Below are 18284 nucleotides of genomic sequence, written 5' to 3'. Positions count from 1 at the left end.
GCAGACTGGCAGAGAGCTCTGCACACCAAGGGCACTGCCAGAGCTTGTGCCACACCTTGGGGGCAGGAAGGCAGAGGTGGCTCCTGTGGGGAGGAGCAGACAGCACAGGGCACCCTCAGCTGCCCCCCAAGGGAGTGCAGCCCATGGATGGCATCCTCAGGAGCAAGCTGAGGGATCCCCAGGGCCAAGCCTCTTCTTCCCTGCCTGCTGTCCCAGCAGGACTCTGTCCCTTCTGCCTTCCAGCCCCAGCTCTGGCATCCTCAATCCCCTGCCAGAACCCAGCTCCTGCATCTGCTTCCCATCTGCTGCTGAGTCCAGGCTGGGACTTGCCCAGTGCCTGCCCCCAGCAGCAGTGGTGCCAGTGGTGCCAGCAGGGCTTGGGGTCCACACTGCTTTGTGTCTCTGTGTCTCTGTCCCCTGGCATTGTTCTTCTCTCCAGCCCAGCTGGGGCAGTTCCTCTCCCACCCCAGCAGTCTCTCTCCCTGCTTCCCTTTCTCTTCCCTTTGGCAAGCAGAGGCTTCATGGAGAGCCTCTGGCACTCCTCTGGTGGCCAGCCCAGCCCTGGCCCTTGGCACAAGGAGCATTTGTGCTGCTGCATCCTGTGTGCAGGAGAGGCTATAAGGGCAGTGTGGGATATGGCACCTAGAGGGTGCTTGGGTTCCCTCTCTGCAGCTACAGCTGGTGTGAGTGGACAGGGCATGGATTCAGCCTCTGCTTTACCCAGCTGCTTGGTAGCCTAGGAAGGGAAGAAGTCCCTCAAGGCTGCAGGAGAGCCTCGTGGCACTTGCTGCAAGCAGAGGGCTCAGAGCTGCTTCAGGAGGGCTAACGCTGGGGATCCGCGGTGTGGAGCTCAGACCCGAAGCCTCCTTGCAGTGCTGCTCTGCCCCTGTTCTTGGAAGGCAGTCGGTGTTTCAGTCTGTTTGCAGAAGGAGCAGAGCCCTGCATGTGCAGGGACAGCAGCAGCTGACAGCCAAGACAATCAGAAGTGACTTCCTGGGCAAGTTGTGCAGGGAGCCCAGGAGGCAGCAGGGATGTGCTCCGTGTCTGCTCGGAGCCTGCACATATGTTGTGTGAATTTTGCAAGACATTTCAGCAGATGCCTTTTAAAGCATTCACCCAGGGAAAGCAAACAATGTCACCTAGGAGGAGCTGCTACCACCAAGCCTTCTGCTGCTCAGCTTCAGCTCAGCTTGGGCCCTCTGTCAAAGCAGAAAGCTCCCCCAGCACTGCCTTCTGCTCAGCCACTCGAAGGCTCTGACAGCGAAGCCTTCCCCAGCTCTGCTGCAGGCTCTTCCCAAGGACCTTCCCACCTTCCTCTGGCAGTGGCTGCTGTGCCCAGGCTCAGCACCTCCTGAGCCATGCTGGAGGTGACATCCTGTTAGAGCAGGCAAAGAACTGATGTTCCCAGCCTGGAGTTTCAGATCCTACCACAGCTCCCAGTGTTTGCAGGGAGGGCTCTGTGTTTTCACACCCCTTCTGTCTCCTGCTACAAACACTGTTATTAATAGGCCTTTGCAGCTCTCAGGAAGAATCTCAAAGAGGTTTCTACATTTCCAGGTCAGATTCTCCGTGGTGCAAACCAGCAGCTCTCCAGTGAATAGCTGCCCTCATTTAGAGGAGCTGGAGATGTGGGACTTCAGCTTCAGTCAGTGATTAAAAAGCCTCTGTGCATCGGGATGGTGCTAGGATGAGGGCTGGCAGGGCTGAGATCTGAGCAGCAATCTGAAGGGCTAAGATGCCAAAAGCAGGAGGTACAGCAGCACATGGCAAGAAGATGTCCTCCAGTGCTGCAGAACATCACACAGCACAGACAGCAGCTGGGAAGGGACCCTCCAAGGGCATCCTGTCCACCCCCTGCAGGCAGCAGGGACAGCTCCAGCCACAGCAGCTGCCCAGGGACACAGCCAGGCTGAGCTTGGATGGCTCCAGGGCTGGAGCCTCCAGCACCTCCCTGGGCAGCCTGTGCCAGTGTCTCCCCAGCCTCCCTGGGCAGAACTTCCTCCTGAACCTCCTCCTAACTCTGCCCTGCTCCAGTTCCAAACCATTGCCTCTGGTCCTGTCCCCACAGCCCTTCTGAGCAGTCCCTCCCCAGCCTTTCTCTAGGTCCCCTTCAGATACTGGAAGGCTGCCTTAAGGTCCCTCTGGAGTCTTCTCCAGGCTGAACAGCCCCAGCTCTCCCAGCCTGTCCCTGTAGCAGAGGCTCTGCAGCCCTCTGATCATCTTTGTGGCCTCCTCTGGACCCTCTCCAGCAGCTCCAGGTTGTTCTTGAGCTGGGGCACCAGTACTGGCTGCACTACTGCAGGTGAAGTCTCCCCAGAGCAGAGCAGATTCAGAATCCCCTCTCTGCATCTGCTGGCCACAGAACAATGACCTCACCTGAGCTGTGTCACCCAGGGGCTGCCAACAGGAAGATGCTTCTGAGTCCATGAAGTGCTTAACCACATCTGCCTGCACTGGGGCAGTCAGCCTGCAGCCCTGTGCAGCCCTGGCACCAGGGACTCGCTCTTGCTGAACTGGGGACTCTCAGCCTGCTGTCTCCTTCCACCTCTGTGAGTGCCTCATGCCCAAAGCTGACTGGGAAAGGGAAATGCATCCTGGCAGGAGGCAGGCAAGGTGAGCAAGCTAAAAGTAACTCAGCCCTCAGAGAAATGAGTCCCCATGCTGAGCAAGCTGGGTGTGACTCTCCTCCTTCAGCCTGTTGGGCTCTGGCTGAGGCAGTGGCTCCCAGCCAGGCTGATGGCAGTGCAGGGACCACCAGCACCTCCTGGCAGAGGCAAAGTGAGCTGATAGAAATGATACTGATAAGCTATCCATGGAACACCAACGTGCCCTCCTGGCCAAGGAGGCCAATGGTCTCCTAGGGTGGGTGAAGAAAACTGTGGCCAGCAAGTCAAGGGAGGTTCTCCTTCCACTCTATTCTACACTGGAGTCCTGTGCCCAGTGCTGGGCTGCCCAGCTCCAGAGGGACAGGGAACTGCTGGAGAGAGTCCAGGGCAAGCTGCAAAGCTGCTGAGGGGCCTGGAGCAGCTCTGGGAGCAGCAAAGGCTGAGAGCCCTGGGGCTGAGAGCCTGCAGAAGAGCAGCCCCAGAGGGCAGCTGAGCAATGCTCAGCAAGAGCTAAAGGAGCTGTGGGGGGCAAGAGGCTGGGGCCAGGCTCTGCACAGTGGTGCCCAGGGCCAGCACAAGGGGCAGTGGGCACAGAGTGGCAGCCAGGAGGCTGGATCTGAGCAGGAGGAGAAAGTTGTTTGTTGTGAGGGTGCTGGAGGCCTGGAGCAGGCTGCCCAGAGAGGTTGTGGAGCTGGCTGTGTTCCTGTGACCTGCCCTGTGTGATCCTGCTCTGGCAGTGGGGTCCATCTGGATGATCTCTGGATGTCCCTTCCAAACCCTAACTCTCATTTGAAACCCTCCAGGGATGGGGACTCCAGCACTGCCCTGGGCAGCCTGTTCCAGGCCTTGACAACCCTTCTGGGGGAAGAAATCCTTCCTCATGTCCAGCTTAAACCTCCCCTGGGGCAATTCGGGGCTGTGTGCTCACATCCTCTGTCCCCACGGATGGGCTGCACCTGCAGCTGGGAGGCTGTGTGAGCCCAGCCCAGCCCATGCAGAGTGCTTGCTCTGTGCAGACAAGCCATGGGTTTAAGCACAGAGCAGCTGCTTGAGGCTCAGCATCTAAACCAAGTTGACTTGTATCAGTTCTCAGCCCTAGGGTCAGGCTCTGCCCTCGACATCACTGCAGGGGAAGGTCAGCACACAGGGGCTGGTTGCATTGCTTAAGCCCAGCCATGGCCCCAGCAGAGCAGAGGATCCCTGCACAAGGGCTGGCTCTGCACTGGAGGGCACTTAGCAAGCTCTCAGGTGAATGATGATCCTGACTCACCAAGGGCTTTGCTCCAGTCTGTCCTTGTGTCACTGCAGCTGCACCACCACACAACACTCTGCTTTGCTCTTCAGCCTGCTCTGTAGAGCAGCTCCACCATCAGCTGGCAGCTCCTCCATAAGTGCAACTGGTGGGCATTAAACCTGGCACTGTGCTGGCACAGAACTGCCTGGTTGGAACAGACCTGAAGGTCACTGAGCCCAGCATCTTCCAGGGGCCAGGCTGGGAGAGTTGGGGCTGTTCAGCCTGGAGAAGATAAGGCTCCAGGGAGACCTCAGAGCAGCCTTCCAGGACCTGCAGGGGACCTACAGGCAGGCTGGGGAGGGACTGCTCAGAAGGGCTGTGGGGATAGACCCAGGGGCAATGGTTTGGAACTGGAGCAGGGCAGAGTTAGGTTGGAGCTCAGGAGGAAGTTCTGCCCAGGGAGGCTGGGGAGACACTGGCACAGGCTGCCCAGGGAGACAGTGGCACAGGCTGCCCAGGGAGACAGTGGCACAGGCTGCCCAGAGAGACACTGGCACAGGCTGCCCAGGGAGACACTGGCACAGGCTGCCCAGGGAGACAGTGGCACAGGCTGCCCAGAGAGACACTGGCACAGGCTGCCCAGGGAGACACTGGCACAGGCTGCCCAGAGAGACACTGGCACAGGCTGCCCAGGGAGGTGCTGGAGTGGGGGCCTGAGCAGCCTGCTCTAGCTGGAGGAGTCCCTGCTGGCTGCAGGGGTTTGAGCAAGATGACCTTGGAGAGTCCCTTCCAAGCTGCTGCAATCTGTGACCAGGTTCCTAACCAGCTCATCCAAACCCCTCCAGGGATGGGGACTCCAGCACCTCCCTGGGCAGCCTTTTTCTGTGCCTGATGATCCTGTTGGGGAAGAAAGGTTTCCTAATCCCCAGCCTAAACATCCCAGGGTGCAGCTCGAGGCAATCTCCTTTCGCCCTGTGGCTGGCCCAGCGCTGCCAGGCCAGCTGGTGCCTCCCTCTCACCCCCTCCCTGGAAGCCCTGCTGCTCTGCAGGGAGAGCAGCTCACATCTGGGTCTGTTTGGGCTGCAGGTTCACTTCCAGAGATCTGATTACCTTCTCATTTCCTCACATCCATTTCTACTGGGGATCAATCTCATTTCAACAGCCCTTAATTGTTATGATTTTGTAAACAGCATCTTAAACACAATAGGCACAAAACCCTCAACAAATTGCTGGAGGAGATGTGACAGGAGGGGGAATCATTTCCATATCTGCTGGGATCCTCCCAAATTGAAGCTTCTGGGCTGATGTGAGAAAATTGATGTGAGAATTACTTCAGCAATTTATCCCCCAAAGCCTTGTTAGTGAGTGGGAAGAGAGATGGCCTGGATTGAGAACTGAGGGGGAGCAGGGAAGGAGGTGGGAGGAGGATGGGAAGGAGAAAGAGAGGAGGTGGAAACAATATGGGGAAGGAGAGGAGAGGAGAGGAGAGGAGAGGAGAGGAGAGGAGAGGAGAGGAGAGGAGAGGAGAGGAGAGGAGAGGAGAGGAGAGGAGAGGAGAGGAGAGGAGAGGAGAGGAGAGGAGAGGAGAGGAGAGGAGAGGAGAGAGGAGAGGAGAGGAGAGGAGAGGAGAGGAGAGGAGAGGAGAGGAGAGGAGAGGAGAGGAGAGGAGAGGAGAGGAGAGGAGAGGAGAGGAGAGGAGAGGAGAGGAGAGGAGAGGAGAGGAGAGGAGAGGAGAGGAGAGGAGAGGAGAGGAGAGGAGAGGAGAGGAGAGGAGAGGAGAGGAGAGGAGAGGAGAGGAGAGGAGAGGAGAGGAGAGGAGAGGAGAGGAGAGGAGAGGAGAGGAGAGGAGAGGAGAGGAGAGGAGAGGAGAGGAGAGGAGAGGAGAGGAGAGGAGAGGAGAGGAGAGGAGAGGAGAGGAGAGGAGAGGAGAGGAGAGGAGAGGAGAGGAGAGGAGAGGAGAGGAGAGGAGAGGAGAGGAGAGGAGAGGAGAGGAGAGGAGAGGAGAGGAGAGGAGAGGAGAGGAGAGGAGAGGAGAGGAGAGGAGAGGGTGAACCCAAACTCATCCATAGGAATCTGTTTCAGGTTCACAACTGCAGCTCTCAAAGGGAACTTGTCTCCATCAGACCCTGCCATCTCCTCTGGAGCAGCACTTGGCCAAATGAAGCTCCTGAAGCCACTCCTTGCTCCTGGTGGTTTTCCAGGGGCTGTGCTTTCAGAGCTGCTCAGCAGCTGCTGTGGGCTGCCAGAAACACGATGCTGAGAGCTCCCTGCTCGCTCCATCCTTCGGTGCTGCCTGGATGGATGTAACAACTGCTGCTACCTGACTCTTTGGGGGAGCATAATTAAATATGCACTAAACAGAATGAGATTAGATTGCAGCAGCAGTGACAAAATCAAGTGTTAAGCTTTACAGACACTGGGCCCAGGCAGTCAATACACATCTCAGTTACAGCTGCTGCCACGCTGCCTCCAGCTCCTTCTTTTCAGTCACATTGGAATGGTTTGATAGGGAAATAATTGCATGTGCCTGGTGTGCACAAAGACTGGAGAGCTGAGCAGGATACAGCCAGCCACTGAAGGGCTGAGCTGAAACTCACAGGCAGAACTGAGCTGTATTTAGGAACCAGCACCACAGCACTCAGCTCCACCTTTCCCACACAAAATCATGGACTTGGAGAAGGGTTTAGGCAGGAAGGGACCTCAGAGCTCTGCTCCTCCAACCTCTCTGCCCTGGGCAGGGACACCTCTCAGCTAGCTCAGGTTGCCCAAGGCCTCATCCAGCCTGGCCTTGAACACCCCCAGGGAGAAGGCAGCCACAGTCTCCCTGGGGCAGCCTGTGCCAGAGTCTCACCAGCCTCCTACTGAGGAACTTCTTCCTCAGCTCCACTCTAACCCTGCTCTGCCTCAGCTCCAAACCATTCAGGGCAATCCCAGGCACTGATACAGGCTGGGCAGGGACTGGCTGCAGAGCAGCCCTGGAGAAAAAGGCCTTGGGGGTGCTGGGGGAGGAGAAGCTCAGCAGGAGCCAGCAGGGAGCACTTGCAGCCCAGAGAGCCAAGCAGAGCCTGGGCTGCAGCAAGAGAAGTGTGGCCAGCAGGGCCAGGGAGGGGATTCTGCCCCTCTGCTCCACTCTGCTGAGGCCACAGCTGCAGCTCTGGGGCCAGCTCTGGAGCCTCTGTGCCAGGAAGGCTCTGGAGGGGCTGGAAGGTGTCCAGAGAAGGGCCAGGAGGAGGAGCAGAGGGCTGGAGCTGCTCTGCTGTGAGCACAGCCTGAGGGAGTTGGGGTTGTGCAGGCTGGAGAGGAGAAGGCTCCCAGGAGACCTCATTGTGGCCTTCCAGGATCTGCAGGGGGCTCCAAGAAAGCTGGGGAGGGACTTTGGAGGGGGGTGAGGGAGGGACAGGACTGCGGGGGGATGGAGCAATACTAGAAGTGGGGAGATTGAGATTGGCTGTGAGGAAGAAGTTGTTCCCCAGGAGGATGGTGAGAGCCTGGCCCAGGCTGCCCAGGGAGGTGGTGGAAGCCTCCTGCCTGGAGGTGTTTGCAGCCAGGCTGGAGGTGGCTGTGAGCAACCTGCTGTGGTGTGAGGTGGCCCTGCCCCTGGCAGGGGGCTGGCACTGGCTGAGCCTTGAGGTCCCTTCCTATGAGTCTATGATTCCTCTTGTCCTGTCCCCAGACACCCTCAGGAAAAGTCTCTCTGCAGCCTTCCTGGGAGGCAGCTCTAAGGTCCCCCTGGAGACTTCTCCAGGCTGAACACCCTCATAGCAGAGCTGTCCTTGAATCAGCTTTGTGGCCTCCTCTTGACCTCTGCCCAACATAGCAGGTTTTCCAAACACAGAACAGGAAACCATTTCAGTGCTGGCTCCCCAGCTCCAGAGGGACAGGGAACTGCTGGAGAGAGTCCAGGGCAGGCTGCAGAGCTGCTGAGGGGCCTGGAGCAGCTCTGGGAGCAGCAAAGGCTGAGAGCCCTGGGGCTGAGAGCCTGCAGAAGAGCTGATCCTGGGCATTGTGATCCTGGGCAAGCTGCTGTGTGCTTGAGCAGGGGGTCGGACTGGAAGACCTTCAGAGGTCCCTTCCAGCCCCCCCATGCTGGGGTTCCATGATTTACCCCTCCACAAGCCCTCTGTGCTACCAGGCAGGGAGCAAAGGGAGCTTTTCTTCCCCCTGTTAGCTGTGCTGTGAAGAGCTCTGTGCTAATTAGGTTACAGCAGCCTGACAGCACAGATTACATGAGATCCCAGCACTAATTAGCAGCTATTCCTTCCTGCATCAGAAGAGTTCAGTGTAATCACATCAGTGATCTCATGGCCACACAAGACAGGCAACCACCAAGCCAGGTGAGAACCAAGGGTCTGTTTTTTTCACTCTAGGAACCTGAAGGGGAAGCTGAACAGCCCAGAGAGCTAAGGCCCAGTCTGGTTTTCCCTGGTTCCTGCCCCCTGCCTGTGCTCATCCTCTTTGATTTGTTCTTTTGCAGCTAAGAGTACAAGGTCCTGCACCTGTGCCAGGGCAATCCCAAGCACAAATGCAGGCTGGGTGAGGAGTGGCTCAAGGACAGCCTGCAGGAGAAGGCCATGGGGGTGTCAGTGGGTGACAAAGTCCCAGGGAGCCAGCACTGGTCCCTGGCAGCCCAGAGCCAGCTGTGTCCAGTAAAGAATTTCTTCCTAATATGCAATCTCCTCTCCCAGCTCAAAGCCATTGTTCCTCATCCTGCCACTCCCAGCCCTTGTCCAGAGTCCCTCCCCAGCTCTCCTGGAGCCCTTCAGGTACTGGAAGGCTGCTCTGAGGTCTCCCTGGAGCCTTCTCTTCTGCAGGCTGCACAGCCCCAGCTCTCCCAGCCTGGCCCCACAGGGGAGGTTCTGCAACCTCTGATCATCTTTGTGGCCTCCTCTGGAGCCTCTCCATCAGCTCCAGGTCCTTCCTGTGTTGGTTGTCCCATGTCTGGCCCCAGCCCTGCAGGTGAGGGCTCCCCAGAGCAGAGCAGAGGGGCAGGATCCTCTCTCTCCAGCTCTGGCCATGCTGCTTTGGATGCAGCCCAGGCTGCCCTTGGCCTCCTGTGCTGCCAGTGCCCATTGCTGGCTCCTGCCCAGCTGCTCCCCCCCAGCACCCCCAAGGCCTTCCCTGCAGGGCTGCTCTCAGTCTCATCAGCCCCAAGCCTGGATGGGTGCTGAGGGTTGCCCTGCCCCAGGTGCAGCACCTGTGGATAATCACACAGCAAATCTCCACCACATCCTACCCAGGAAGGGAAATAACTTCCCCCTGGGGAGTTGTGGAACTGTCCCAGAGTTCCAGCAGCTGTTGTGGATCCTTCAAGCTCTTTTGCTGCTTTGTTTGAAACATCCAAATCTCTTTTGAGACTCAGCAAGCTGGGGCCCAGCAGCCATAGCACAAATCAATACCAGGAAGAAAAGCATCCGTGGCCATATGGCCACCTTGGGCTAAAACATCCCTGAGTCACACAGGGAGCTGCAGCCAGCTCCCCCAGCTCCCTCTGTGCAACCCAGCAAAGGAATGAGGGGAGGAAAGGGAGGGCTTCTAACCCAAGACCATGAGTGGGTCTGCTCTGAGTGTTCTCTCTCAAGCACACAAGGAAGCACATCTGCCAGGGCACAGGAAGGTTACCTTCACCTGCCTCAGCAAGGCCAGGAGCTGGGTCCTGCCCTGGGGCCACAGCAGCCCCATGAAGGCTCCAGGCTTAGGGGAAGTGCCTGGAAACTGATGCTGGACGAGGACCTGGGGGTGCTGGGGGGCAGCAGCTGAAGAGGAGCCAGCAGTGCCCAGGGGGGCAAGAAGGGCAGCAGCAGCCTGGCCTGGAGCAGCAATGCTGTGGGCAGCAGGAGCAGGGCAGGGATGGTGCCCCTGGGCTGGGCACTGGGGAGGCCACAGCTTGAGTGCTGGGTTCAGCTTTGGGCTCATGACTCCACGAAGGATAGGACAGGATAGGATAGGATAGGGTAGGATAGGGTAGGATAGGATAGGACAGGATAGGACAGAGTAGGATAGGATAGGATAGGATAGGATAGGATAGGATAGGATAGGATAGGATAGGATAGGATAGGATAGGAGAGGATAGGAGAGGATAGGAGAGGATAGGATAGGGTAGGGTAGGATAGGATAGGGTAGGATAGGACAGGGTAGGATAGGACAGGGTAGGATAGGATAGGTGTGGTGGGTTAAGGCCTCTTTCTGCAAACAAAAGAAGCAAGCAGGGGGAGGCTTGTGGGTACTTTACCCTCCCTGCAGGGCGTTTCCCCTGGGAAAGCTGAGGCTGTTCCACTCCCCCCTCCCTGCCCAGCTAGGGTATAAAAAGCAGGACCTCATAGCTGTTGGATCTCCTTTTTGGCTCCTGCCTCTGCTGGATGAGAGCTACTGCAGCTGCCCTCCTGCTCCTCAGCCACGTGGCCGGACCTGATCCTTCTCCCTGCTGCCTCTGCACCTCCTCAGAGACAGACTGGTTCTGTATTATTCTTTTCTGTCCCCCTCCCATCCATTCTTGTTCCTTGCCCTTGTGAACCTATTTTTCCCTGTTATTGTTATATATATAGTTTAAAGAAAAATTCTTTGCCTCTCTGCTTCCAAGCTGACTCCAGATTGTTGCTAAGTGGATTTGCTCCTTACCCTTTTTTTTTCTCCTCTCCCTGTTTGGAGGGAGGAGGCAGGGGGGGGAAGTGGGGAAGAGATTCTCAGCCTTTTCCCCATTTGAGCTTTTAACTCTCAGTTAAGGCTCAAACCACTAAAATAGGATAGGATAGGGTAGGGTAGGGTGGGATAGGGTAGAGTGGAGTAGAGTAGACCAGACCAGGTTGGAAAAGACCTTTGAGATCAGATCATCCAGTCCACCCTCTCACCCAGCACCATCTGATCAACTCAACCATGGCACCAAGAGCCTCATCCAGGCTCTTCCTAACCACCTCCAGGGATGGGGACTCCACCACCTCCCTGGGCCACTAGGAGCTGGAGCAAGTCCCGAGAAGGGCAACAAAGCTGGGGAAGCTGACCACAAGTTCTTTGAGGGAGCTGGGGGTGTTGAGCCTGGAGCAGAGGAGGCTGAGGGAGACCTCATTGCTCTCTGCAGCTCCCTGAGAGGAGGCTGGAGCCGGGGGGGGGTTGGGCTCTGCTCCCAAGGACCAAGTGACAGGATGAGAGGAAATGGCCTCAAGGTGCACCAGGGGAGGGCTAGGTTGGACATTAGGAAAGACTCCTTCCCAGCAAAGGCTCTCTGGGCACTGGCTGCCCAGGGAGGTCCTGGAGTCCCCATCCATGGAAGCCTTCAAAAAGCTTTTCCTGAGGAGCTCAGGGCCACAGCCTGGCAGCTGTGCCCAGGGAGAGGTTAGGTTGTGCCTGGCCCCAATGAGCTTCAGATCTTTTCCCCCCAGGGCCTGTGATTCTGTGACCTCCAGCACAGGCTGCTACCTGGAGCTGCTGAGAGCAGCAGGGACCTGCTGGAACTACACTGACACTTCTGCTCAGAGCCTCTGCTCAAGGCTGGCCCTGCTGCAGCAGAGCTCAGAAGCCAGCCTGTGCTAGGAGTAAAGAACAAGCAGCAGGAGCAGAGAGGAGACCTCACAATCCCAGCCCCATCACTCCAGCTTCTTCTTCTTTTCTTTCTCTCAGGAAAGTGAAAGTGTCAACAAAATCATCAGCCTGCAGGGCCTGGTGCTGGGGGCAGAAAATGCTCCTGTGCCACTGCCTGCTCTGAAGCTGCCATTGCTTCTCCCATGGCTATTGGGAGATGGAAACCACCCCAATACTGCTGTGAGAAAGGGGCTTGGGGGAGCTGCCTGAGCCACCCTCGAGCAAGGGGAAACTCCAAAGGGTTCAGGTGACCTTTTCAAGAGCACTCGTCACAGATTCACAGATTGCAGCAGGTGGGAAGGGAGCCTCCAAGGGCATCCTGTCCACCCCCTGCAGGCAGCAGGGACAGCTCCAGCCACAGCAGGCTGCCCAGGGACACAGCCAGGCTCCAGGGCTGGAGCCTCCAGCACCTCCCTGGGCAGCCTGTGCCAGTGTCTCCCCAGCCTCCCTGGGCAGAACTTCCTCCTGAGCTCCAACCTAACTCTGCCCTGCTCCAGTTCCAAACCATTGCCCCTGGGCCTATCCCCACAGCCCTTCTGAGCAGTCCCTCCCCAGCTGCCTGCAGCTCCCCTGCAGGTATTGAACTGCAGCTCTGAGGGCTCCCTGGAGCTTCTCTTCTCCAGGCTGCACAACCCCAACTCTCTCAGCCTGTCCCCATAGCAGAGGTTCTGTAGCCCTCTGATCATCTTTGTGGCCTCCTCTGGACCCTCTCCAGCAGCTCCAGGTCCTTCCTGTGTTGGTTGTCCCATATCTGGCCCCAGCCCTGCAGGGGAGGGCTCCCCAGAGCAGAGCAGAGGGGCAGGATCCTCTCTCTCCAGCTCTGGCCACACTGCTTTGGCTGCAGCCCAGGCTGCCCTTGGCCTCCTGTGCTGCCAGTGCCCATTGCTGGCTCCTGCCCAGCTGCTCCCCCCAGCACCCCCAAGGCCTTTGTCCTCCAAGCCATTTCTTTGCAGGAAAGCAGCTTGGACATTCTGTACTGGAAGGCCAAACTCACCATAACCCAGGTCCAGGGTAGTTATCAAGATGAAGTTTCTGCATTACCAACAGAAGGCTGAACCAAAAGGGTGACAGATCCAGAGCAGCAGGGCTGTGGGAAGGGTGAGACTGCCCCAAGACTGGCTGGCTTCCCAGCAGAAGGGAGGTTCCAGCTGCACATGCTGGAGGAACTCATCACAGGCAAAGGGTGGAGGGGAGAACAACGACAAGGCCAAGACAAGGTAGCAGCAGAAGAGGGAAGGAAGCAGAGAGGAGCTGGGGCTGGGGTTTGGTTGGTGGCACAGGGGAAGCACTGCCCTGGGCAGCAGTGATTGCTCTGCCTTTGGGTGCAACCAGCAAGCTGCAGCTGATTGGGCTGGGGTGCAGGGAGGGATCAGCTGCTGGCCTGGGGCAAGGAAGATCAGGAGGAGGAGGGAGCTAAGCCAGAGGAGGCAGAAGAGCTGAGCAGAGGGGGGCAGGGCTTCTGGCCAGGGAAGAAGTGAAGAAACATCTCCAGGTTGGGATGAGATAGTGGAAAGGAAGGGGAAACCAAAGGAGTGCCTTTGAACAGCAGGAACTGGCTAAAGGATGCCAGGGGGATCCCCAGGGCTGTGAAGTCGGAGGGAGGCTAGAGAGGTGACAATAAATGTGCTGAGCCGCCTGCAGAGCTGGGAGCAATGGCCATCCAGGCTCTCAGAGCTCGCTGGAGCCCTGTCAGAGAGGCATGAACACAGAGGAAGCTCTTTGGGGACAAAGACCCAGGGAAGCTTTGGAGGAGCTCTGGAAGGGCTGCCCTGACCCCTTAGAGGCATGGCCAGGTGGGGATAGGCTGCCCCAGACACCTCCTGAGGCCACAGGGGCAGGTCAGTGCTAGTCCATGGCACAGGCCACAGACCCCAGAAGGTGCTCTGGGTTTCTGAAGTTCCTGGGCCCACAGACACTGGCCTGGTTCCACAACAGGCTGAAGAGGGTTTGGCAGATGTGAAAGCAGCCCCTGGGAGTGCTTGAGGGAGAGGAACCTCTGCTTATGAAGGTGGGCAGGGGGAGGCCTGGATCTCTGCAAGGTCTTTGCCTGTGCTGCACTGTGGAAGCCAGAGAGACATTGGGCAGTGGGTGAGGGACAGCAGCAGCCTACCCCAGCCAGACCACACCAGGATGGGCTGGGCAGCTTGGGCTTAGCTGTGAGCTCCAGCTCTGGCCACAGAGCTCAGCAGCCTGATGCCCACTGTCCTTCCAGCCTGGCTTAGAGACACACAGAGGCAGCACTGACTGACACAAGGACATCCAGGGAGGCTGTGGATGTCCCTCCCTGGAGGGGCTCAAGGCACCTTGCCCATGGCCAGGGGGTGAAACCGGATGATCTTTAGGGTCCCTTCCAACCCCTTCTGTGATGCTGTGACGGACTTGTCTTTGGCCATCATTTGGTCTGTTTTCACAGACCCACAGGCTGGATTGAAAGGGGCCCTGGAAGCTCACCACAGCCCAGCCCAGCCCCCTGCAGCCAGCAGGGACAGCCCCAGCTCGAGCAGTCTGGGCTGGTTAAACCTGGGAGCACTTTGCTGACACGGGGGGAGACAGGAGCAAGCAGACAGGGGGACACAGAGGGCTGAGGGGTCAGACTGTGAGCAGTGGCACACTGCACTGTGCTCCCATGGTTCATGCTCATGGAAGCCATCCCTCCTGCCCCCCCCCCGCCCCAGCACAGCCTTCCTGCTAACACTGAACATGCCTGGGGGCCAGCAAAGGGCACTGGCTGGCAGAGGAAAGTTACAGCAGTGTGTAATTTTGCTCTTCGGGGTCTCTTACCATGTGTAGGTGTCTGGGTGGCACTGTCTAGTATCAGGTGGTTATAATTTTGTTCCTGGTCATCTGAAAGTCACAGACACAAACAAACAACAACAAAAGAAACCTGTGAGAAAGAGCTGAGCAGCCCCCCCCGGATCTGCAGTGATAATTACAGCTCCCAGCACTCACAGGAAAGCTCAGCAGGATTAAAGAAAGCACAGGAAAATGCCTCAGAAAGCAGAAGATTCTGTTCATGTGCTGCAGACTCCAGATGCAAGGAGAACAGCACATGGTAATGGGAAAGTGCTGCCCCTCTGCTGAGCCTGCAAATGAAGAGTTAGCTGCAAAGGTAAGGAGCAGGTCCAGGCAGGAACAAACCACAGCTGTGTTTCAGCATCGGGGGGGGTCCTTGGGAGCTGCTGGAACCTCACAGCCCCTGCCCCACTGATCCATCTCCCAGCAGCGTGGAGGCTTCAGCCCAAACTACACAACAGACTCTGCCACTCTGACCAGAACCACAACAACAACATCACAGAAGCACAGCACAGCTGAACTGCTGAGGCTGGGAGAGCCCTCTGAGCTCAGACAGCCCAGGATCACCCACAGCTCACAGAGCCACCCCTGCTGCTCAGCCACTGCCACTGAGCCACAGCCCTCAGCACCACAGCCCTCAGCACCACAGCCCTCAGCACCACAGCCCTCAGCACCACAGCCACACAGCTCTCAGACCCCTCCAGGGCTGGGGACTCCACCACCTCCCTGGGCAGCCTGGGACAGGGCCTGAGAGCCCTTGCTGGGAAGGAATTGTTCCTAACATCCAACCTGAGCCTCCACTGGCACAACCTGAGGCCATTTCCTCTGGTCCTCACTTGCTGCATGTGAGAAGAGCCCAACCCTCCCCTGGCTGCAGCCTCCTCTCAGGGAGCTGCAGAGAGCAATGAGGTCTCCCTCAGCCTCCTCTGCTGTAGGCTCAACACCCCCAGCTCCCTCAGCTGCTCATTGCAGAGCTCCTCATGCCTGTGTTCAAGTGACTCCTGCTCCAGCTCTAGTGCCCTCCTGGGGCAGCATGGCCTGGCCTGAGGTCTGCTCTGCTGTTCTTAGAAACCTGCCTTTGATACTTCACTTTCTCCCCAGCAGATGTTTCCCCAGGTCCTCCTTGCTGCTTTGTTAGGTTAATTGCTTCTCTCCTGTCTGCCAGGGACACGGAGACCATTCCCCTCCTGTCTGCAGTGGCTCTTTCTGACAAAGCTATGACTCTGTGTTCCCTTGACTTTATTCTTCAAGTTAAACAAAGCCATTTCCTCTATGCTCCTCCATAAAACTTGCTTTGCCTTTGCTAATTGTCCTTCTGGCATCCTGTGCTCTCTCCAGCTGACCTAAGTCATTCTCGAGCCTGGAATACAGACTGGGGCCAGGATTAAGCTGTGCCCCTGGGGGGTTCAGGTTGGAGATGAGGAAAACTCTCTTGCTGCAAGAGTGGTCAGAGGCAGAGGCTGCCCAGGGAGGTGGTGGAGTCCCCTGCCTGGAGGTGTGCAAGAGGAGGTGCTTCAGAACACAGCCTAGTGGTGATGGCAGTTGGGTTGATGGTTGGACTGGATGATCTTAGAGGCCTTTTCCAACCCTAATGACTTTCTGATTCTAGTGCAGAGTGAAGTGGATGTACACTTCCCAGTCACTGATCATAGCATCATAGAACCATGGAGTTGTTTGGGTTGGAAAAGCCCTCTGAGATCATCCAGTCCTACCATCAACCCAACCCCAGCATGGTCACCAAACCCATGGCCCCAGGAGCCATGGCCACAGCTTGCTGGAACACCTCCAGCCATGGGGACTCCACCACCTCCCTGGGCAGCTTCTGCCAGTCCCTTGCAGCAAAGACATTTCTCCTCCTCTCCACCCTCAGCCTCCCCTGGCACAATTCAGGCCAGTTCCTCTCCTTCTGTCACCTGAGACTGGGGAGCAGAGTCCAACCCCCACCTGGCTGCAGCATCCTCTCAGGGAGCTGCAGAGAGCAGTGAGGTCTCCCTCAGCCTCCTCCTCTCCAGAAGAGCCTGGCTCAGTCTTCTCTACTCACTCTCAGTTACTTCCAAGCATTGCTGAGATCCCCCCAAGCCCTCTCCTCCCCAGCATGAACAGACCCAGGGCTCAGCTTCTCCCATTGCAACAGGTGCTCCTCTCCCTTAAGCACCTTCCTGATCCTTTGCTGGACCCACTGCAGTTTCTCCAGGTCTCTCCTGTACTGGGTTCCAGCACCAGCTGTTGAAGAAAGGTGTGGAAGGTGTTGCAGCAAGCTGTGGCCATGGCTCCTGGGGCCATGGGTTGGTGGCCGTGGTGAGGTTGGGTTGGTGTTGGACTGGCTGAGCTCAGAGGCCTTCTCCAACCCATTCTCTCATTCTCTGGTTGTGTGGTTCTCAGCAGTGCCAGGGGAGGAGGCTCAGTTGCCTCGACTTGCTGGCAGCACTCCTCCCGGAGCAGCCCAGGCTGCTGGAGGCCCCCGCTGCCGCCAGGGCGCATTGCTGGCCCGCGCTGCACTCGGTGTCAGCCCCTATCCCACTGCCTGCTTTCCCCACCATTTATTGCCTTATTTATAAGCAATTGAATCGGGGTTTGCAACTTGCAAACGAGGCTGTGAGTAATGAGCCTCCTCTGCTTGCCGATGACCTCGCCTTGACATTTGCAGCTGGGGGGTTCGCTGAGCAGCACTGGATTGCTCCACAGCTACTTCTCCCCTGTAAGCCCCAGCGAGGGAGATCTTGCCCCGGGAGCCTCCCCCCCCGCCTCGCACGGGAGCCTCTGCTTGCCCTGCCGCTGGGTTTCAGCCTGCTGCAGGCACACAAGGAAGGGATGGGCAGCGAGAAGCTGCAGCCACAAAGCTCATTTCCAAATCAAATCACAGAAAACATCCACAGATCGAAAGTGTTTGTCCTCTCCTCGGCTGAGGTTGCTCACACGCGGCAGGAGCTGACAGAGGAGAGGTTACCGGGAGACGCTCGCCGGCCGGAGACCAAAGCGTTTAACAGCGGCGCGCAGCTCAAGCACCGTAATTGGTCCCGAGGGCGAGCGGCTGAGGCTTCTCCCTCCCGGAACACCGCTCCAGCCGCTGCCTCACAGCCTGCCTCTGGGCTGCCCTTGTGTCTCCTCTGAGCACAATTGCACCTGAAGAGGATCACAACTGTCTGCTGGGCCTGAGCAGCTTCCCATCTCACCTCAAATGAGTCTTATTTCCCCTTCCTTTTCCCTTCCTTTTTCCTTCCTTTCCCCTTCCCTTCCCCTTCCTTTCCCCTTCCCTTCCCTTTCCCTTCCTTTCCCCTTCCCTTTCCCTTCCTTTCCCCTTCCCTTTCCCTTCCTTTCCCCTTCCCTTCCCCTTCCTTTCCCCTTCCCTTCCCCTTCCTTTCCCCTTCCCTTCCCCTTCCTTTCCCCTTCCCTTCCCCTTCCTTTCCCCTTTCCTTCCCCTTCCTTTCCCCTTTCCTTTCCCCTTCCCTTCCCCTTCCCTTTCCCCTTCCCTTCCCCTTCCCTTTCCCCTTCCCTTCCCCTTCCTTTCCCCTTCCCTTTCCCTTCCTTTCCCCTTCCCTTTCCCTTCCTTTCCCCTTCCTTTCCCCTTCCCTTTCCCTTCCTTTCCCCTTCCTTTCCCCTTCCCTTTCCCTTCCTTTCCCCTTTCCTTTCCCCTCCTTTCCCCTTTCCTTTCCCCTTCTCTTCCCCTTCCTTTCCCCTTCCTTTCCCCTTCCCTTCCCCTTCCCTTTCCCTTACCTTTCCCCTTCCCTTTCCCCTTCCCTTCCCCTTCCCTTCCCCTTCCCTTTCCCCTTTCCTTTCCCTTCCTTTCCCCTTCCCTTCCCCTTCCCCTTCCTTTCCCCTTCCCTTTCCCCTTCCCTTCCCCTTCCCTTTCCCTTCCTTTCCCCTTCCCTTTCCCTTCCTTTCCCCTTCCCTTTCCCTTCCTTTTCCCTTCCCTTTCCCCTTCCCTTTCCCTTCCTTTCCCCTTTCCTTTCCCCTTCTCTTCCCCTTCCTTTCCCCTTCCCTTCCCCTTCCCTTCCCCTTCCCTTTCCCCTTCCCTTTCCCTTCCTTTCCCCTTCCCTTCCCCTTCCCTTTCCCCTTTCCTTTCCCTTCCTTTCCCCTTC

General features: G+C 57.7%; 1 protein-coding gene across 1 annotated transcript in view; it reads right to left on the bottom strand.

The window, feature by feature from the left end:
- LOC137447774 (protein shisa-6-like) overlaps positions 1-18284 on the bottom strand; it is a 319888-nt gene that overhangs the window by 18372 nt on the left and 283232 nt on the right. The window contains 1 exon segment of the mRNA XM_068151651.1: positions 14194-14256. Coding sequence (XP_068007752.1) covers positions 14194-14256 — 63 coding nt within the window.

The sequence above is a fragment of the Melanerpes formicivorus genome, unplaced genomic scaffold (genome assembly GCF_026170545.1).
Source record: "Melanerpes formicivorus ecotype bairdi unplaced genomic scaffold, bMelFor1.0.p_v2 SCAF_21, whole genome shotgun sequence".
NCBI classification, from domain to species: Eukaryota; Metazoa; Chordata; class Aves; order Piciformes; family Picidae; genus Melanerpes; species Melanerpes formicivorus.
The sequence above is the reverse complement of the archived record's forward strand: the minus strand, read 5'-3'. Positions and strand labels throughout refer to the sequence as shown.